This window comes from Gasterosteus aculeatus, chromosome 13, assembly GCF_964276395.1.
Source record: "Gasterosteus aculeatus chromosome 13, fGasAcu3.hap1.1, whole genome shotgun sequence".
Lineage (NCBI taxonomy): Eukaryota > Metazoa > Chordata > Actinopteri > Perciformes > Gasterosteidae > Gasterosteus > Gasterosteus aculeatus.
This window is the reverse complement of record NC_135701.1, coordinates 21,712,468-21,734,216: the sequence shown is the minus strand read 5'-3', so window position 1 is coordinate 21,734,216 and position 21,749 is coordinate 21,712,468. Positions and strand designations below refer to the sequence as shown.

Genomic DNA, 21,749 nt, shown 5'->3' with positions numbered 1-21,749 from the left:
TCACCACCACTGCATCCAGCACCCAGCATCCAGCACCCAGCATCCAGCACCCAGCATCCAGCACCCAGCACCCAGCACCCAGCACCCAGCACCCAGCATCACAGGATCATAAGGTGAACTAAAGCCCATACGGCCGAGAGTCCATCTGATGATTTCGGCTGCCCCTCCCCCCCCCCCCCCCCCCGTCTCATCATCCCGTCTCAGACCTTCTCACATGCCGAGACCCGTCACGAGAGTCAGGTTTTTTTTTTGTGTGTGAGTTTAAAAAAAAAAAGCGACGTCTCCCTGTGCGTAAAATGCGGCGCTCAGTGCGTCGTGGCGCGGACGGCTCCATGGAAAATGTGCGTTTGCTTCCCGTCCCGCACGCTGCGGGTCGGTGCTGAACGCGAGCGGCGTCCCGGAGCAGAGAGCGTCCTTTGGATCCCCGGCATGCGTCGAGCGGTGAGATCACCGGCGTTATAAATACCCCCGTGCCAGCGGAACAGCTCCGGCTCCTGCAGCCGGGGGGGGGGTAATGCCCAGGAGCGCGGCGCGCGGGTGTGCGCGCGGGCGTGCGTGCACACGGTTTTCGTGGCGCCCCGGACCTCGAGAAAATGCTGCGAGTGGCCCAGCGAGTGTGTCCTTCTCCGCGATGAGCGTCCCTCTCTACCTCCTGGCCGTGGCTCACTTGGCCTGCGCCGCCGCCGCGCAGCGCGTCTCCCTGGAGCGCCAACTTCTGGAGGAGGGGATCCGCCCGGGACGCAGGACGTGCAGGCTCTACTGCAGGGTGGGCATCGGCTTCCATCTCCAGATCCATCCCGACGGCAGAGTCAACGGCAGCCATGAGCCCAACCAGCTGAGTGAGTATCGGCACATGGCCGATCGGTTCCGCGCGCGTCCCGTGACGCGCAGGCGAGTCCGGCGCGTCTCGCCGAGAATGCGCACTCGGATCCGCGGTTGATTGATTCCTCTCCTGTGTTGTGCAGTTTTGCGATGTCTTAACACGCGTCCCGAAAGCTGGTCCCCGGCACGTCCCCCGTTTGAGGCGTCCGGTTCCGCGGGCCTGGTCCGGTTCGGCAGGTAGACTATTCGTGGAAGTGACAGGTGCAGCAGTGAGACACAGACATCAGCGCGTCTGTTTCTGTCCCCGCTGCGCTGCCAATCAAATCACACCATCTATTGTTTCACCTTTTGACTCCTTCCAAACTAATGGACTATTGTTTGTGTAACAAACCAACTTCAACGATACGGAAATAATAAGTTGTTAAAAGTTAAATCTTCACAGCCAATAAATGACAGTTAATCAGCAGGCAGAGATGTTTCTTTTAAGCAGCAACGACATGACGAGAAATTGTATCACCACATGTTATTTTATTTACATGAATCAATAATTTAACAGTATATACATTTAATAGTAATAATATCAGTTATTCAATTTGCTGGTGTTTAGTGGGTTTAGCTGGTGAGAAATTACACATGAAAATCACTAAATGTTTACATTAAATATTACTGTGTTTTCTCCTCAAGACAGAACCCAGAAATGTGATCATGGATTATTACATGTTACTTGTTTTTAGGGTTATTGTTCAGTTAAAAAAGGAACCTTCGCGCCACTTTTCAGCGCGCCGCCGGTTAGCGAACATGCTGCTTTTCAAAATCTCTAAACTCAAATAAGTCAAAACTCTGATGCACACGTGAGAAATGTAAAGAACACACAAGTTGTGACTAGAAACATTTACTTAAAACTATATCAAGTTAAATGCATCACTTTCCCCGTGTGAGGGCCGCGCGTCCTTTAGCCCGCGAGTCAAGCAGCAGACTGTCTGCTTCTCCTGCTCCATCGGACCCTCGCGGACCCTCCGGCGCCTCGCAGCTCCCCGCGAAAGTGCTCCTGTGCCTCCATTTCACGGCGCCCCTCACAGGTCTTGTCAGGTCCACGTGGACTTCAGCGTCCCGCGCGACAGCGTCTTGGATCCGTTCAACCATCACGTCACGTCCCGCATCTGGCAAAACTCTGGGGCTTCCTTCGGCTTTTGTGACTCTCAACACGACCTCGGCGCTGAGCAGCAGTCAGACGGATCCATTGGTCCGACGACATTGATGTCCCAACAACAACAACAACAACAACAGTCTGGTTAAAGTGGATATGTTCACACAAAGGCCCAAATGTGTGAAAAAGAAACTATGTACTCACTTTACACTTATATCTATATAGATATATATCTATATAGATATAGGTGTGATGGCAAAGGGGTTAAATGTAAGTTGGTAGTTTTGGTAGAACAATAAAAAACAATAACCACTGATTTTGCTTTTTAATGCAGTTATAAATGAGTTTTCAGTCTCGCTCTGGATGAAGAGCAGTGGTAGAAAATCATTTAATGTCAAAATCAGAGAAGAGAAGGTTTGTTTTTAAATATCTTTTGAACTGAGCGATGTTCCTTTTTTTTAAAAAGCTGAATTTTCCCCTCAACTCTCATTTCAGCGTCAGTGTTCTCGTGCAGTACTCCCTCGTTAGATGCACATTCCTACTCAGACCGCCAAGGGGTAGAAACCCGCCTCTGCTCCATCGATCGCTCCAGCGTGTCCTTTGTCCCCCCCCCCAGGTGTCCTGGAGCTCTTTGCGGTGTCTCAGGGGGTCATCGGCATCAAAGGGGTCCACAGCAACAGGTTCCTGGCCATGAACAGCAGAGGACGGCTCTACGGCACCGTGAGTATCCGGAAGGTTCTGCTGACTGTGCAGGCCGCCCTCCAGGGGGTCACTAACGTGTTGTTGCCCAATCAAATAGAAGAAATAGATGTTTAAAGACGCACCCGTTGGTGGTTTGTCCAGATCACACTATTACCTCCTGGATAAAAACATATTATTTAGCAGCTAACTTTCCGATAACAAGAACGGGTTCTGAATCGGTCTCAGTTCAGTCCTGATCCACTGTAGACCTCCATCAGTAAAGGAGACCATGAGGGAGAAGATGTTTCTGCATAGTTCTTCTGGATGCTCCTTATTGGCGCCACTGGGTCGGATTCCGGTGAAGCCAGTTGACATCGTGCAGGTTCACGAGAACCTCCTTCAGTTCAGACCCCAGCAGGTCCTCCAGCGGAGAGAACCAGAGCTTCTCCTCTTTCGGAGGAGACATGATGTTCTTCTCCGCTGTAGCCCAACTTCTTTTGGACTCCCATCAACGCGCTGCCCAGCGCAGCAATATTTGTCCCATTTATTAGCTTCCGCCCAAGCTGACATCAGCATGTCACACTGCTGTAATCTCAAAGACCTTTTCAAATCGCCCCCCCCCCCCGGGCACCCATAAGCCCAAATCTGCACCACAGCAGCTCGGGTCGGGGTGGAGTCGGCCCCTCCGACGGGAGCCTTGGCAGGCGAAGAGATAGAAGCGGCTCCTCATTAGCATGTGTTAACGGGAAGAGCCGATTAAGTCCTGTCTGGGCCGGCAGATAGTACACAACACACGAGCGCAGATCAACGCGAGGGGTGAACCATCGGACGCGAGCCGCCGTGGGGGTTTGTGCGTAGCTCAGCAGCAACGCTCGCTTTTATCGTCCGCCGTGGAGCCGCGTTCCACGCCGAATCCCACCGCGGACCCTCACTGCAGCTTACACAAAGAGGGAATTGGAAAAGTTCCTGCAGCGCATCTCAAACAAGACTTTAAATATGGACGTGGATGCAGAGGAAAGAAAATAGCAAATAGCAAACCCTCCAAACTAAAACCTAATTGCGGGTTTTTGCTCTGCGATCCGCCGTCACCCGAACCCTCCCGCTCAGAAACAGAGATCCAACCTCCAAGTCCAGGTTTGCAGGCTAGTTAGCTAGCTTTGCTAGCATCAGTTAGGATGTGACCATTGCTGCTAGCTCTCGTCCCAATTCGTGTTCCTCACAAGTTGTGTGTGTTTTCGTATGTAAGCTGAACAACAGTTTGACCCTTTGAACAAACGATCTCTACGTACAACAGGAAAGGGTCAACTGGTCCAAAAGGGGGAGGGTCTTATGGCCGTGCAACTAGCATGAGTAATATTTATCCCGACGATCCGCTCTGGTGGAGGTGCCTCCATCGCCGGCGGGTGAGCGTGTGTGGAGAGAGTCTCCATCTCAGGATCTTTCTTTAGTTTAAGGGTTTTTCTCCAAGAGACGTAAAACCCTGTTTGCCGACCGGTTTAAAGCTCTGCATTAAGTTTGTGTGCAATTATTCTTTTTTTTTTTAAAGGATGTTGTTTGTTCCATTCGGCACAGACCTTAAAAAGTGATTTTCAAAGCATTTTAGAACCATCGCATGAACTGTTTCTGGGCCGTAAGTTGAAGTTTGCCGCTTTAATCGGGGCTCTCTCTCGGTTGCAGCTGTGACACTTACTGTAGGAACCTGGCGTCCCGGCTCTCTGTCCCCAAACGCCGCTCGCAGCTTATTTCCGCCTCGCGAGCAGCTCTCCGTATTTGCACAACTAAAACTCCAATCTGTGTCTGCAGCTGCACCGCGCCACTCCAACCGCCCTGATGCGGTGGGGGTGGAGGTAACCCTCGGGCGGGGGGGTAACGGTCGGGCGCCGGGGCCCCCCCGTCTGCGGTGTCGGGTGACGCGCTGACCCTCATCTTGTTGCGTCGTCTGCCGCGTCTCATATTCAGATGTTCCCGCCGCGGCGATTTATCGGCGCAGTGACGGTGGCGTGCCGAGCAAACGCGGCCTTTTAGGAAGGAGGAAAGGTCGCGGACCGAGGAGGAAAGACGAGGGGACTCCTGCTGTTTGATGTCTCGGCGATAGTTTATTCAAGAGTTCATTTGAGCCCAGTTTAAAGGTCCTACGTTGATCTCCATCTGTTTGCCGTCTACCCTCGTGGTCTCCGGAGGAGGAATCCTGAAGATTGCTCCTCCAGACGGATTCCCGGACAGGTGGTTAAATCAACAGTAATTCAAGAGATGTGATGTGGCTCCTTGACAAATTATTACTTTATATTGCATTTTGTTATGTTAAATCTTTCTTATATTTCACCAGTCGGTAGAGTTTTTAATATCAGCGTAAAGTTGAGTCTTGGATTTGAGCGGAATCACTGATGATAAAGGAACTTCTGTCCATCTGTCCACGGCAGCGAGACACACGGCGCACACACGTGTGGACATCGGTTACAAGAGATCCGTAACCTTCCACCTTTGTCTCAAGCACCGTTTACCCCCGAGGATCATGGGAAAGGTCCCTTTACAAGAGTGTGACCAACCCCGCAGGGCGAGCGCCAGGTTAAACAGCTGTGCAAGCGGTTTTAACAATAAGATCTCTGGGTTATTAAATCCAATGAAAGACAGCCGAAGCTTTACCCCGGCATGCGTGTGCGTGTGCGTGAGAGAGGGCATTCATTCATGCTCCGATGGATTTGTTTCCAGATGTGTGACTCCCTGACTGGTACCAGAGCGCGTCTTGCTGCTCGAACGTTCAGCGTTCTGTTAAATCACTGCAACCCACCCGTAGCAGCGACCGGCGAGTTATGTTCCACTTTCTAATCATCTTTAAAAAAAACAACAACAACAAGAGCCGAGAGGAACAGTGGCTCGCGTTGAATAACTTAAAGGTTTGTGCCGTTCTCCTGTGACTGGCATGTTTACCGAACGCAAGTAATGGCATCATTTTCTGCTTCGCTGCACCCTCTGGCGAAGCGCAACGGTTCGCTTCACGCCGGGGCGGCGGGAGGTTCTGCAGGGCGGCCGTTACGCGGAGGCATCCCTGGGTACACGTCGGAGTTTCCCACCCCGAGATATTTATAGGCACCAGGCGGGAGCCTTCAATGGACGTCTGCACCGCCGTGGCCTTCGCCACTCGCGCCGAGCGCCGTCGGGGGGAAACAGGCCGCAGGGGCCCGGATGACATGCATTCTGATGATCAGCTGAGATTATTGCGAGTGACGCGTCAGTGCATGCGGCACTGTGAGTTTGCATTGTACGTTTAAAGGACGCCGACGTACACGATACTTAGAGGCTGCAGATTTAACCTCGTTTGCAGAAATGGGCCGGACGTGGCCTCTCGTGTCTGACTACGTCGTTTATCACGCAATAAATCAGTGTGTCTGTTTTAAATTGAAAGTTCTCCTTGGATCTGACAAAAGTCTCCTCCGGGTCAAAAACTGTTTTTTCCTTCATTTTTTTACCTGCTTCTCAGCTTTTTTTGTATTTATTGATTTATTTTAAGAGAAACCAATGACTTGTGTTCTTTAATTAGAAGATCCCAACATCTCCTCACAGCAGCAGCGTGTTGGCAGTAAATCAGAGCTCCTCAGTGGGCGGGTTCCTCTCTCTACAGACGGCAGACAGACGCAGGGTTTCATGGTCGCATGTGGACGTGGTGAACACGTGGAACACGCGGAACAATCGACAAATTGAGCAGGTTTTTCGATTTGTTAATCCAGTTTAGATTAAAACACACGTTCCCAAACATGTCAGGCGTATTTTGGGGTCTCAGACTTGTTGTTCATATTTGTTCTAATGAAATGTTGTAATCTTGGGGAAGTTGACGAAGTTCCGCGGCGTCTCGTTTGGCTCAGGCCGGTAACGCCCGCGCGCTCCTCTTCTCCCACAGGAGCGCTTCACGGACGACTGCCGCTTCAGGGAGCGCTTCCAGGAGAACAGCTACAACACCTACGCCTCGCTGCTGCACCGCCACCGCCGCACCGCCCGCGACTGGTTCGTGGCCCTCAACAAGAGAGGGAAGGCCAAAATGGGCTCCAGCCCGCGGGTCAAACCGCAGCACGTCTCCACCCACTTCCTGCCCAGGGTCAGCCTGCGGGACGGCGGCGAGCGAGGCTTCACCATCACCGGCAGGAGGAAAGCCCCGCCTCCCCCGCCGCCGCCGGCCAATCCTCGCCCGGCGAAGGCCGTCCGCGCTGCTGCGCCGGGGCCGAGGCGTACGCAGGTCAAGTACTGGCCCAAGTACCGCTTCGGGTAGATGTCCGGGGGGGGTCACAGGGGTCACAGGGGTCACAGACACGGGACAAACATGGAGCCAATAGACAGTGTTGGTGTTCCAGGTCGGAAGCATTCCAGGTATCTACGTGTGAAGAACCTCTGAGGGTTCAACCCTCCAGCTTCTCCCCCTGAAGCAGCTGAAGAGTTTGGGAGGCTCCGATGTCGTCTTCTTGAGCCCCCCCCCCCCCCCAACACCCCCCTCGCCAGCTCTTCTTCTTAAATCCGATGGCATTGAAGCTGGAAACTTTGGAACTTTTCATGCACGTTTTATTCTTTAAATGCCGTCAGTGAGACGTTGAAGTAGGAACACTGGTCCATGTTGTTTTATTTCCTACTGGGAGTGACCCCTGCTGACCTGGGAATGTCCTCCATGGGGGGGGGGGGGGGGGGCGAGCAACTAGTAAAGACGGCGTGTGGAGTTTTATATTTTCGCCAAAAGCGTATATTCACAATTTTATGGGATATAATAGAAAAAGGTCTTGAAAGCCTTTTTTGTACTTTAATAAACAATTATTTTGTATTTTGTTTAAATAAGCAGATGTCCATGTTGTATTTTCCTCATTATGATCAAACAGCAGTTAATACCTCAAGTAGGGAAGATGCTTTGCACTCTTTTAAATGTGTGTAATGCACCGAACGGTTGATTCATGTTCATCAGCTGCGGTTTGGACGTATTTGTTTATTCACTTTATTTTAATATACAGCACATGGAAAATAGCGCAGTCTGTTTAATCAACATTGATGGGTCAGCAAAAGGAGGCTACAAAAAGTAACGTCCAGTAAAAGTCCAGCAATCCTCCGGCGTCGGACGACTTCACGAGAAGATGGAAAATAAGTGACAGCTAAACAAGGTTGTGGATTTCAGCCTTAAACATAGAACAATAATTAAAGCTCAAACTTCGAGCACACACAGACGGACCGACTGTCCCTGTGCCTCGCCGTCCATCACCCCCCCTCCTCCTCCTCCTCCTCCTCCTCCTGGACAACTGTGAGGGATTAAGCAGAAGCATCAAAACTATCAGTTTAGCAACCGGCTGTCCCGTCGCCCCCCCCCCCCCCCCCCCCCCTTAAACCTCCCCCCTCCGTAGCAGAGGCAACATTGCCTCTGAGGCTGAGTTCGCCCCCCAACAGACCCACTACAAGTTAAGCGTTTGATTGTTTGGTTTAATTAACCTGTGACGGGGCCTTGATGGCGTCCCCCCGGTCAGCTGTGGGAAAATGTGCCCAGATTAAATCTCACTGCGAATGTCACGCTGTGTTCCAGCAGGCGAGATACAGGCTCAGATAGAGACGGACTACGTGCAGGCCGTGTTTATGTGCACTTTGACCTCTTCACTCACTGTGGATTCCTCACCTTATATTCAGCAGTGTAACTCAGAGGGATTTACACACGACTGATGTCACAATCTGCTGCCACATGCTGCCAGTAGAGATGTCCGTCCATCTCCATATGTCCACCCGTATCCATATGTCCAACTATACCCATATGTCCATCCATATCCATATGTCCACCCATATCCATATGTCCACCCGTATCCATATGTCCACCTGTATCCATATGTCCACCCGTATACATATGTCCACCCGTATCCATATGTCCACCTGTATCCATATGTCCACCCGTATACATATGTCCACCTGTATCCATATGTCCACCCATATCCATATGTCCACCTGTATCCATATGTCCACCTGTATCCATATGTCCACCTATATCCATATGTCCACCCATATCCATATGTCCAACCGTATCCATATGTCCACCCGTATCCATATGTCCACCCGTATCCATATGTCCACCCGTATCCATATGTCCACCCGTATCCATATGTCCACCTATATCCATATGTCCACCCGTATCCATATGTCCATCCAGCCGCTTTGGACTAACGGACAGAAATGGACGACGTGAAGCCAGAACACGGCGCTGGACCTCAGATTGGATTTGGGATCTAAAATGCGGCAGTAGTTTCTACTATAAGGTCAATGCAAATCTTAATACGGAGGAATGGTATATATACATATATATATATATATATATATATATATATATATATATATATATATATATATATACAGTATCTATACTGTATATATACAGTATATATATATATACAGTTTATGCTCTGGGGCTCTTGCAAACGGTTTGTTTTTCTAATGATCTTCTGTGATGTCATCAAGTTGTGCTTTGCTCATAAACGCGTCGTCACAAAGAAATATTTTTTCTACCAGAATTCTTTTTTAATATATATAAAAATGGATGTATGAGGTTTTATGTAATATGACTATTAAAAATTGAATACATCTCTGCTGTTAATGGATCGATTTTTATCAAATCCTATATATATATATTATAAATATATATATATATGAGTGCTGTTCAGGCTCAACCTCTGAAAAGTGACATCACTTTTTCGGACACAGCTGGTTTAAATTTGATTTCTTTAACCATTTATGTGAGATCTTCCAGGCATGGAAGGCCTGATTTTATTTTGCAGCACCAGCGGGATGTTTCTGGCTCATTTTTTTTAGAATGTCACCATAACTAACCCCAGGAAGAATTATTGATTGGCTCAAGAGGAAGTCCAATCAGCAGGAGGCCGGCTCCACGTGAGTCCAGACAGGAGTGATCACTTCCTGTTAAACATCTTAGAATCACATCCTCCATTAACTCTGCGTCAAAAACAAGAGCAGTAAAGGAACACGACCACGATCCTGAACCTTCATCAGAACACCGTCCGCCGTGAACTCGGATGAGGAAAGAAGGGAAAGAGTAATCGACAGGAAAAAGATTGCTCAACATAGAATAAGAACAACAGACGTTTTGCGTTCATAATTCATGCTGGTGTTAAATAATGAAGTGGGTCTTTATTTCTAGGTAACGGAACACTCGGTGACCTCAGAGATGGAGCTTGCGTGACAGTCTTTGTTCGGATGGGATTTTGCAGGAGCAGGTTCCCTGGTTTGCCCGTCCTCGCCATCTGCCTCCATTGCAGCCGTTAAAAGTCACGCTGGGTGAGAAAACTAAACAGGGAAAGATGATGACGACAAGAGCTACAGTCTTTCTGGAAATGCAACATCCAAAGTGAACATTTCGTTCTGTATTTCAAACTCAGTAAAGTTTAAAATCAGTGAAGAATTATGAAAAATTTACTCTTATCTGTAATCTACAGGTTACAGTAAGTCTGGAATCGAGTTATAGTCAGTAGTATGGCGGCAAATCACTGTCAAAATTCGAGAGCACAAATCAGAATTGTATTGGCTGGAGCGATGCGTCCACACAACTATAGAAGCCCATTTCCGCACTGAAGAAAGTCGAAATTATGAGATAAAACGCTGTCAAAAAACAAACGCCCCCCTTCGGTAATCGAGCCAATCCAAAGACGCGGTTTGTAACCAATCAGATGTAGAGACCATGGTGACTGGCTCCGCCCCCTCACTGTCAGAAAGAACAAAAGCGAGCGCGAGCAGAGACTAGCCTCGCGAGCGAGGAAGTTCCCGCTCCGCGAGCGAGCAAATATCTCGCGCGAGATGAACTTTTGCTCGCGCGAGACGGAGATTTGCTCGCGGATGTTTGATTTACGCGAGCGCATCAACCTGATTTGCGCTCTCGAATATTGACAGTGATTTGCCGCCATACAGAAGCGTCTGTCAGCGGCGGAGGGAGCAGGCGTCCGCTAGCGTGTTAACGCTGTCTCATTTAGTCCATCGACTCACATGTGTTAAACCAACACTAAGCATTTACTTTACTTAGTTTGCGCCCAAATGTTTAAAAAAAGTCATAAATGGTTGCAAAATTATTATAATAAAAAAAGTATTTTCAAACGTATTTAAGATCGAATGCACAGTCACTGATTTGATAGTGGGCGTTCCTATCGTACGTAAACCAATCACGTGCGCCCTCAGCCGCGTCCGGAAGTGACGTGTAGGCCGGTTGCTCATAGCAGCCGCATACAACACAGAGAGCCTGAAGATGGAGCACAGCGCGGCCGCTCGCTTCCACAACACTTTAACTCAGTTCAACGTCTACGAAGATTATCTCGACTCCAAAATCACGCCGAAGGACTTATTATACTTGAAAGTGAGTCACTCGTTAAACAAATACGTACAAGTACGTCCTTGTTGTTCGCGTTAGCCGCCTTTCCCTCTTTAACACGTCAAACCGCGTCCACTGAACTGTCTAATTTAAGTTCATCAAAACACAGCTTTCCACTTTTTTACGATTTAACCTCCATGTCCATGTCTCCATGAACACTGTTACCTTGATTTAATGGACGTGTTTAGCGGTGTCACCCCGCTGTTGAAGAAGGTAACGTTATCACACTTGCATAAAATATTGATGGAGTCTGGCGTGTGGTATTTATACTCAGAATTACGCATTTAGCGACAGCTTTACCAAACTTAAATGCAGCTAAAGTGGACAACAGTACGTGGTTTGAATAATCGGAGGTGTTTATTTTTGTTGACATCTGTTATTAGCACGTTTAAGCACGTTTTAAGCAGCTGTGGCTAAATAAAGCAGGCTTTGCCGTAGAGGTTTTGTATTGTAGTGCACGCAGTTCGACGCTAGGTGGCAGTCACACGCAGGTGTGGTATGAGGGCTTTAAAACACTTTATTTTTTTATTTAACATTTCCGTCACTCAAATTTCAAAGCGGTTGAAACAACAAAAATGTTGTTCGATGAGCTGTTTTGTCTTTTGTTGAGATGTCATGCAAGATTACACATAAATTAGTCCTGTAGTGGTTTAATATAATGAATCAGTAGCAATACAATTTAAAAAAAAATCTATCTATATATATGATTATAGTTATTAATATCTATATCAATTTATGTTGCCCTCTTCTGCTGTTTGGTCAGAAAGGCTTGAATTAGAAATGTGCAGTGCGGCCTTTGGCCAGCAGGTGTCGCACGTGCTGCCGACCTGCTGCACGTTTGTTTGAACACCTGCGTCCACACGGGGAGGACCTCTCTATCTGAGGTGAAAGTCCCCCCCCCCCCCCCCCCCCCCCACGTGTTGTGACACTCCACATTCAGCCCAGGTCACCTCACCTGTGCAGATAAGGATTGTGTTCCGATACTTTTACTGCAACGTCTGTGAGTCCAGGTCCTCGTGTGTCGGCTTCCAGAAGCATCTCATTCAAACAGACTTATTCATTGAGCCTTGAAAAATGAAGACAATGATTTTCAAGCCAATTTTAGGACCGGGCGAATGTCTGAGAGTCATTTCTGGTCAGCCACATCAAAGCTGAAGGAAAATATAACTTTTCCTCTCGGGTGCGGACGCAGGCCGCGGCTGCTCGGGGATTTCGGGTAGGAGGACATGTGGCCCGAGCTTTGATCTGACAAGCCACAGGATTTGACGGCGAGATTTGGTTTTTAGATGATGACTTTACGGCTCGGCTTTAATGACGATGATTGGACTATAATGCAGCTCCCAATCCCTGCAGAGGCACCGACACATGGACGCACGCACACACACACACAGCGAGGAGACAAATGGACCCGAGCGTGGGCATGAAATCACACTAAACCCATAAAACTACACTATACCACTGCCATATTTTTGGGAGGGAAGTGAAATAACTATTTTAAGCTGAAGGCCAGAAGGGTGAGCAGTCTGTATTTGGATTGTATTTGTCAGTCGTGAGTGATCGCTGAGGCGGACCGAGGACCCTTTTGAGGGAAGCATATTTGGACGTGGAAAGACGTCCTTTGATGAGCGCGTGGAAGTAAACCTCCACCCAGAGACGCTCCTCCTCCTCCCACGTGGCCTCCACTAACACAGCGGTTTGCCGTCATTTTAATCCAAACAACGATTGTATTTACCTCCAAAGTGTTGTTTTGTGCTCATTCACAGCATGAACAGCGTTTCACATGGTTGAAAAGTGCCGCGTCAGGTGTTGTGTGGTTGTGCGATCCAGGTTGTTGCACAAACCCGGATAAACGTGCTTCGTCTATTAAGCCGGCGGATCCGCTTCCAGCTTGTAAAAGGTGAGAGGAAACGCTGCAGTTCTGTTTCGCATCATTTTAAATGGAATATCCGCCGGTTCGGGGGCCGTTTGGCAGACGGACGTCCCCCCCCGGCTCAGGGAAATTGTTAGAGGCACATTTGACTGCTGTCTGACATTTAAGAGTAATAAAAAGTCGCTCTCGCGCCAAAAAAAGTCACGATCCGACAGGTCTCTCCCCCCCCCGCCGCCCCTACCTATCCTCGCCTGACTCCTCTCCCACCCCCCCCCCCCCCTTTAGAGCCGCGGGTTGGCCCGCCAGCTGGTGGAGCAGGGCCTCAACGGCCCCGTCCTGAGCCGGGAGGAGTTCGAGGGGAAGAAAGCCGCCTCGGAGGCGGCGAGGAGCAGCGCGGGGAGGAGGAGCCGGCCGACGTGAGTTCAAGCCTCGACCCCCCCCCCCCCCCCCCGGGGGCGAGGGGCTCTGTGCCCCTCTGCTAATGCTCTGTGGTTCCTTTGTGTTCACTCCTCGTGCGATGTGAAGGAATAACATGTCCGGTTCCTGGTGTCTTCTCCCTGGGGGTCTCCGTGGGGGGGCTATCGGGGGGACTTGAGGTGGAGCTGGAGTTTCAGCCACAGCTGACCTAAAGTTAGGATTAAATTCCACTTTAATCCTATTCACAATGATCAATTCACGATGCGTTCTGTTCTCTCTTTTTCGTCCGTCCAAAGAGCGACGTTTATCGATTCATTCAGGGACTAAACGCTGGATAATCACAGTTTTGACCCCCCAACACGCGCAGTCCGCTCGCTGCACGTTTAATGTCTCTCCTCTCCGGCAGGATCTCGGTCTTACACGTAAAACACGTTTTTATTTCGTCTTTTGGGGCTGAAGCTCTGCTAATCAGGGCATGACAGGTCATAAAGTCCGAGCCTTTTATTGGCGCGTCCGGTGCGTCAGCGGTCCGAGCAGCTGGCAATATCCTTTTTTATGATTGTGTTCCAACAAAAGACAGATAAACGGGACGCCGTGTCCTTTGAACCGCCGCCCCAATTCAAATCCAAATGCTTCACGTAAACAAGCGGGACGTCCAGGACGGGAGAGTCCTGTGAACGCCCCCCCCGGGGAGAACCTTCCCACAGATGCTCTCCTGCTTGATAAAGCCATGTGGTTGTGGTTTCCTGCTTTGATGACAAGCCAGGACAGACTCTAAATAAGAACATCCCGCACGCAGAGGGCTGTGGAGGTATCCAAACATTTACCTGCTAGGTGTTGAATTGATTGAACCCTCAGATGCTTATCCAAACATGCACATCCCCCCCCCCCACCCCCCCGGTCTGTGAACATCAGTGACACTGGTGGGATGGAGCCGGCACACCTGCAGTCACAGTGATATTGGGGCCACAAAGCCTTTCATCTCGTCCCGACAGGATCCAGGGAACCGTCGTACGGGAACCCCGGGATGTTTTAATATACACACATTAGTCTTTTCCTGAAGGTCCTCGGAGGGACTTCTTCAAAGGCGCTCTGTGAGGGGTGGGGGGGGGGGCAACCGCGTGGGAAATAACATCCGGAACATAAAGCAGCAGACCGATGTTCTGCGCGTCAACATGCAGCCGAGTGCAGCTGAGCGCTCCGTGTGTCCACATCACTTCTTCTTCTCCTGGTTCTGTTGACGTAGCCGGGCCATGCGTGGCTTCAGTGCATGTTGGTGCACGTGGGCGTGCACGTGGGCCTGCGCTGCTCCATGCAGCTGACCACCGACGTGTTGTCGAGGGGGGGGGGGGGGGGGGCGCCGACCCACTGGTTCACCCACAAGCATTGTCAGCTCCGTTAGCTTTGTTAGCTCAGCTAGCATCGTTAGCTGTGTTAGCTCTGAGCCCTTTGGGGTTGCCACACCTGGATATTACACCTTTAAATGACCTGATGGGTCTTAAAGGCACACGTTTGCTCCTGTTACGTCACGCTTTAGTGGTAAAGGGAAGTAACGCGCTAATAAACAGTAGTACTGTCTATGAAAACAATGTCTTTACTCCATTATAAACATCTTATAATGCTTCAGAATCTACAAAAACACGTTTCTTTGAAACTTTGCGGCAAAACGTTTCTTTTTTCATGCACAAGTTTTGAAATAATGAACAACGTTGCCACACTTTAAGATGTGACTTGCTGTAAACTACATTTGCAGACTGTTTCCATCAAATCTGGTGCCCCCCCCCCCTCCCCCCCTATGCAGATTGCTCTTTCCTCTGTGGTTTTGTTTTTTGATTGGACTTCCACCAGCGTGACCCCCCCCCCCCCCCCTGACCTCCCGCTACGGTCACATTGTGAAAACACCAGTCCCAGGATGCGATGTACCACCTGCAAAGTGGCCGTGCACAATCGGTACAGTGTTCCCCAAAAAACAGCCGGGGGGGGGCCCCAGAAACCGGCTGCTGTGCGGTAAACAAACTCAATGAGGTTGTTGTTTGGGCAACCCCCCCCCCCCTCCCCAAAAAAGATCCCAGAGCCCAACGAAATGGTGCATTTGTGTTGATTTACACCCCTTCTCATCCAAATGAGACCTGTGCACCTGCATCCAGCCCAAACCGATGTCTCCCAAAGGCCTGTCTCCCTTCAGCGCTCTGTCACTGCCCCCCCCCCCCCCCCCCCCCCTCCTTTCTCTTCGTTTCAACCTCCCCGTGCTCTCTTGGAGACCTTTAGTGCCTGCAGGTGTATAAATAGAGCTGTTTTCAATTAAGGGCCAACCTCGCCTGTAGCGTGCATCCGATCAATGAATGCCCCGCACCTGTGGTAATAAAATACCACGAGGGGGCGGGAACGCTAATCAGATGTTGCCCTGTTGTTGCCCTGTCCCATTCTTAAGGGCAACACGCTCCTCTCAACAGCTCGGCTGTAAAGGGGGGGGGGGGGGGGGGGGCTTTGCGAGCACATCCCAAAAAGACCAAACAAAAGAGCCGGTGCTCTCATCAGACGTAAGTGAAACACAATACCTGAGTGGATGGGATGCTTAGTCAGTTGTGCGCTTGTTTGGTTAGGGGGAGCAGAACGGGTCGTCAGGATCAACAAATAGGAGAAGAACGGGGGGGGTCTTCAGTTTGGGCCAAATACCTGGATTTGTTTAAGGTTACGTAAGTTACGTAATGAGCAAATGTGTAGTTTATCTGGCAAAAATGTTAGTGTTTAACCATCAACTCTTTGAGTGTTGAGAATTATTATTAAAAAGACAATATAAGTGTTAATAATTAATTATACGGATCATTACTATAAAAGACTAAAATAGCATTCAAAACATTTCTTAAATTAATGACGTTGTAAACGCTAAGAAGGTTGAGAAATGCTTAATGACGTTCTTATAATGGCCAATATAACAAGCGTACATTGGTTTTATCAGGACGCGCGAGGGCCTCATTACCTATTAACATACCCTTATTGCAAGGACCACACACACACACACACACACACACACACACACACACACACACACTCACATGTAATACAATCATTTGACTCCACTGATTTGTTAGCGACCAGAATCTGAGTGCTGATTTCAAATCAAATGCTGTCAAACACAAACAAAAGACACTCGGCGTCCCGATGGCTTTGTGTGTTTTAATCTCCTACAGGCCCGGAGGCCCCCCCCCCCCCCCCCCCCCCCTCCGGTTCTGGCCCGGGCCCAGTGGTCCATGTCAGCATATGTCCGGACCTCGCGTGCTCACGGCAGCGAGGTTTCCATCACGCCCCCTCCCTCCCTTCCTCCCCCCCCCGCGCAGCCACGTCCATTGTCCATTGTGCTGTGGCCCCCTTTTTTTTCTTCTTCTCAGTCCGCCTCAAGAATTCGGCGCTCTCTCTGACTCCGGCACGCTGCACTAAAAGGCGAGCCATCACTTGCCGTGCCAAGCAAAACCGGTGCCACGAATCGCGCGCGCTGAACGCATTTCAGCTCCAGATGCTGGAAGGTCTGTGGACGTGACTGACACGAGAGCCGGGGGACGGGGGACGGGGGATTTGCCCTCTCTGTTACAGCCCGTCGCCTCCCGGGCCCTTTGTGATTTTGGGACGGGTGTGTAGCTTTGGACACACTTCCTGCCGGGCTTATCCCGCCGGGGCGGATCCACGCGTGCACCGACCTGAGAGCCAAGTGTCGGCCATTGCGGTCCAGCAGGACACGCTCGGCTCGGTCGTCGGACATTTTATGTTCATTTTATACGAAAGAATTGAATTGAGTTCCAGAGAATGTTTGTGCTGCTGCATTCACACAATAAAAACCGATGTGCAGCATTTAATAATCCAATAATTCTTTTTTCCCCCATTTATTCATGCTGCATTCTTGCATAAGGTCATTCCCAAGTAACTCCTATGACCCCCGCAGTCGAATAGTCAATCAAACAGAGCTACAGGAACATCTCAACCCAACGTACGGTGCACCAAGAGCTTAGAAAGTGTTGATTGTGACCTCCGTCACGTGTAGACCTGACCTTACCTAACCTGAGCCTGAGGGTCACTCCCTGCGGCCTCTTGGTTCAATCCGGAGAGACTTGTTGGAATTTGAACCAGGCTTTATTATAACAGGCATGATATGATATTGCTACGTTGTTTGGGGCTTGGACTCCATCCTGCCGCAGGGTAGACTCGGGGGCCGGGATCTCGAGCCCAGACGAGGCGTAATCCCCCCCTTTGGGAGTCCAGACACTGGTGGCGCTCTCCTACAGTGCTCAACACTAACTTTTACAAGTTGTGTTTGCCAAAACCTCAAAGCCGTTTGCCGTTTTTAGTCTCCTCATTGAGGAACCACGACATAATGCCACTATTTTCTATCGAACGCCACTGACGCCGATCCAAAGACAAGAAGGTTTCCATCAGTAACCTTACGAAGCCAGGCTGAAATATAGTGTCATGTTTGTCACCTCGGTTTAATAATAATAATACTACTTACTAGTGTCATGCAGGACTCTGTTGTACCAACTGCCAAATGTAAGAAATAAGAAATAGATCTGTGAGAATTTAATTGCTAAGGAAATTATTTGCTAATCAACAGCTGGAATGGAAATGTGTTGCTTTGCGTCACGTGAAATGAGGAAGAAAAGCACACTTCTTAACACGTGGAAGGCAGACCGAGTTAGGGGGCTTGTTTTAGTCATCACACTCTCACCCCCCCTCTACCCCCCCCTACCCCCCGCGTCCATCGCCGCGTGCTCCCCCCCCCAAATGCAACACAACTCATTGGGCTCGGATATGAAAAAGATGACATTGATTCCTTTGATCCACCTTCAAACACACGAGCACTTTGCAGTCAGGCCAACGCGCAACATGCACCCCCCCCCCCCCCAGAAAGCCCAGGTAGGAGATCATGCGTAGCACATGTGTTCCTGATACACACACCTCATTGTAATCGGAGGTGACAGAGGATTCCAGAAAAAGACCCAAATGAAGTAAATTGTCACGCTGTGTGGAATTTCCCCCGACGTGCAGCGGCCACAAATAATATTTTCCATAAGATTCTTTTGCCGGAGCACCTCGGGGAGAAGAATTCTGGAGTGTGTTGTTCCTCAAGGATCCTCCGTGTCGCTGAGAGTTCCCATCTGCCGCGCCGTCCAGAAGAAATCTGACATCTGTAACGCTTCATCAAATCAAAATCTCAATTTGTCCAAATTGCTGAATATTTATTTGCAAAAACGGAGGCAACGAATCAAGAAGGAATGCTGCCCCCCCCCCTAACTCCCCCTCTTTGCCTCGGAGAACATTTTAATGACATTCCATTAATTATGCCGGGAATCGCTGTGGCAAATCGCCGCGCGTGTGAAAAGAGGACTCGACCCGATTCGGATCAAGTTTGTTTGGGGAGGGCGATGAAATTGCATTAAAACAAAGGGAGCCGGGCTCCGGGGGCAACGTGCTGCAGAATATTGAGTTTCCTCACTGTTCCCTGTAAGAAGTGTAGTTCCTCCTCCCAGCTGTGCAAACAGATAGCGGGTTAGTCCTCCGGCCCGGAAAGAGACGGATGGAGGTTGCGGATCAATGACACCGAGGTTAACGCAAAATGCAGAGGTGACACAAAGTGAACAGCCGGAAAGAGACGGAACGTAGGGTTCTACCCTCAAAATAAGATTTCACATCCGGGAAAGAGATATATATATATATACGCAATAAATAAACCTGTCATCAGCCAAGTGAAGAAGTAAGTCACAGAATTACACAATGACTGTGTGCGACGTGGGGAGGCTCGAGCAGTGTTAGAATAAATAGTTTAAAACATCGCTTTGGGGGCCCAATGATCCAGGAAGAAGGCCCCTGGCCTTTGGAACATTTCCCCAGTGAACGTGTTTAAAGACGTGTGTAAATACACTTGGAGGAGCTGCTGCGCGGTAACAGCTGTCGGCCCCCAACAGAGACGCGTCGCGTCGCATGAACACCTGTTCGGAACACACGTGAGCGGGTTCTCGCCAACCAGCGCGCCCGCCGACTGATGCTTTTTAGTCAGTAACCGGCGGCGTGTCATTTTTCAAGCCGCAGTTGTACATGTTGGCTCTCATTGGCCGACTGTAATCATCAGTCATTCTGCTTTAGTGACCCCGCCCCCCCGCCTCCCCCAGCCAACGGCCAGTTCCTAACATTCACACCAGGGAACATGTTAATAGCTCCATTGTTGCCATTTGAAGAAGCTCTTGTTACAGTTGCAGTAATTGGGAAGTCTCACCTACCGAACCAAATCCGTCGCGTACCTACTTTTCTTAGGTTAGTTGTGAGGTGCTTGGATGCAAAGTGGGAAGCGAGTATAAAAAACATTCCGTCTGACACCTGGTAAAGTTTACACCTGGTAAAGTTTACACCTGGTAAAGTTTACACCTGGTAAAGTTTACACCTGGCAAACGGCAGAGCAGAAAAGGAATTCATGTGGGTACCTGAGTCTGACAATCGTTGCGTTTTCTCCCGCTTGGAACGAGCTCCTCGCCTCGACGTACCAGCAGGTCTTCTTCTCGTCGGCCGTGTTAGACCTCGTGCTTCTACAGGAGCCTGGAACGGACAAACTAAACACTGGCTGAGGAGAGAGAACATGTTCTTACCTGAAGGCCACCGTAGTTCAGTTGGCTCCATCCTCCAAACGCACCACAAGAAGGCACCAAATCCTTCACACTGCCCCTTTAAGTACCCAAGCAGCTTCGACACACCGTCAACATTTATGTTTTCTGTTTACTGTCCTAAGCCGGCACAACAACACGTATCCTTTTGTTAAAGTAATTCCTTATCTTCAGGACAGTTGCTGTTAGAAAGAAATAAACTCCCAAGCCAGATGTTGAAGCGTTCACGTCCCTTCCTGGCTTCTCTCCTTAACGCCAGCGCCCACCTGCCTTGACCACAATCCAAAAACCAGACCCCTAAAACTCACGGCTCGATCACGGCTTAATACCTGGTCATTAGCCACTAATAACCATCATTTAATAGCACAATTCTTGTTATCCCTGCTAAATGAGGCTTGATAAGAAATTTGTTAATTGACGGGAAACTCCAACTCGCAGCCGTCGGTGTGTTTGGCTGAAGTTTTATTCGCCCTCCGTGACTGTGTGTGTTGCTTTAGCTACTGGATGGGGTAACCCCAGTCACTTGCCTCCTCAACACCTGTGTTTACTTTGGGGCCTCGGCCCCCGTGACCCAGCAGCAATCCTTCACTCACTCAGAAGATGGAGTGAGCTCCCAGCCTCCAAATATGTGCTGTCCATGCACTTTTACCGCCGTGTGATTCCTCTAAGACTTCCACCACGGGCCAAACGGCTAGTTTGAATTACACTCCTCTCCCCAATTCTACTCAGTTTAAACATTCAGATCCGCTTCTCTCTCACTGTAACGTCAAGCTAAGCTAATAGCAGACGTTGGCTTTGGCTTTTGTTTTTAAGGTGCTCTGGGTACCGAACGTGGATTTGAGGAGCCGTTGATGTAGAATTCAACCAAACCTCCTTTGGAAGCAGAAAACAACTGGGTTCAGTAGACTCTTTAATAATCAACATGGGGGGGTTGCTGGTTCATACTAACAGGTGTTTGTCAGAGAGGTTTGGGACTGTTTCTTCAGATCCGTAGCAACAAGCACCAAAAGGCTTTGTTTAATGTCCTTATTCAAATCATAATTTTGCTCGTTTCAGGGTTCTTTCTATGTAGACAAAGTTTATTATGCAGCCGGGCAGCGTCCTTGTTCTTCTTGGCTTCTTCTGGTAAAGAAAGAAAGAAAGAACGGGTTTAATTTGTTTCATATTTCTGGAAGTGAGCTCTCCAGAGAAGGACTGCTTTGTTATCGGGGCTGAAACTCGAACGTCACACGTGATGCTCAGCACTGCATCTGTGTCCTGTAAGTGGGAGGGTTCTTGAGCAAGGCATTTAAATGTCACCGATGATTTTCCCACAATGCACTTGTTGTGTAAGGAAAGGCTTCTGTGAAACAAAAGCCTTCATCAGATTACAAAAAAACACATTAAAGTGAATATAAAATACAACCATGGGGGTGTAAATGAGGTAAAAACAAAGTCATTGATCCTAAGTTCCTCTTTGATTCCCAATTAAAACACTTCTCAAACGCATTTCACAGCACACACGTGGAAAACATCCATATGAAGTCAAGGACATCCAGAGCAGGTAGAAATAACGGCCTTCATCCTGGGCCTGGCCTGTAACTAATGAAGGACCCCTCTCGTTTCTTTCTTTTTCTACCTTCTGCGTTGGTAACCACAGCTGAGCGGCCTCCAACGAGCTGTTTACGGCCTGCGACAGGTTCACTCGCCCGCGTTCAGCGGTCGCCGCTGGACGCAAGCCAGAGTTCTGCTGCTCGTGCGGCAGCGTTAACTGTTCAAATATCAGTGCCGGTGTTTTTTCAGGTGTGGATA

General features: G+C 49.4%; 2 protein-coding genes across 3 annotated transcripts in view; both read left to right on the top strand.

Annotated features, from left to right (window-relative positions):
• Positions 1 to 214: 214 nt before the first annotated feature.
• Positions 215 to 7,465, top strand: fgf5 (fibroblast growth factor 5). The gene is made up of 3 exons (XM_078087000.1): positions 215 to 839; positions 2,586 to 2,689; positions 6,546 to 7,465. The coding sequence occupies exons 1-3, from the start codon at positions 515 to 517 to the stop codon at positions 6,909 to 6,911; spliced, it is 795 nt and encodes a 264-aa protein (XP_077943126.1). The 5' UTR covers positions 215 to 514; the 3' UTR covers positions 6,912 to 7,465.
• Positions 7,466 to 10,854: 3,389 nt separating this feature from the next.
• The window catches only part of cfap299 (cilia and flagella associated protein 299), a 44,810-nt gene continuing 33,915 nt past the window's right edge, over positions 10,855 to 21,749 (top strand). Inside the window, exons 1-2 of one of the 2 annotated variants that reach the window (XM_078086325.1) lie at positions 10,855 to 11,012; positions 13,183 to 13,313. In XM_078086325.1, the coding sequence (XP_077942451.1) occupies positions 10,905 to 11,012; positions 13,183 to 13,313 (239 nt within the window). In that variant the 5' untranslated portion in view covers positions 10,855 to 10,904. The remainder of the gene's footprint in view (positions 11,013 to 13,182; positions 13,314 to 21,749) is intronic. The other variant, XM_078086326.1, reaches the window with a different exon arrangement.

Bases quoted from the DNA above. Each gene is read 5' to 3' on its own strand.
- fgf5 (XM_078087000.1), top strand. From the start codon at position 515: ATGCCCAGGAGCGCGGCGCGCGGGTGTGCGCGCGGGCGTGCGTGCACA. The intron at 840-2,585 runs GTGAGTATCGGC...CCCCCCCCCCAG, and splicing joins CCATGAGCCCAACCAGCTGA to GTGTCCTGGAGCTCTTTGCG. The intron at 2,690-6,545 runs GTGAGTATCCGG...CTTCTCCCACAG, and splicing joins GAGGACGGCTCTACGGCACC to GAGCGCTTCACGGACGACTG.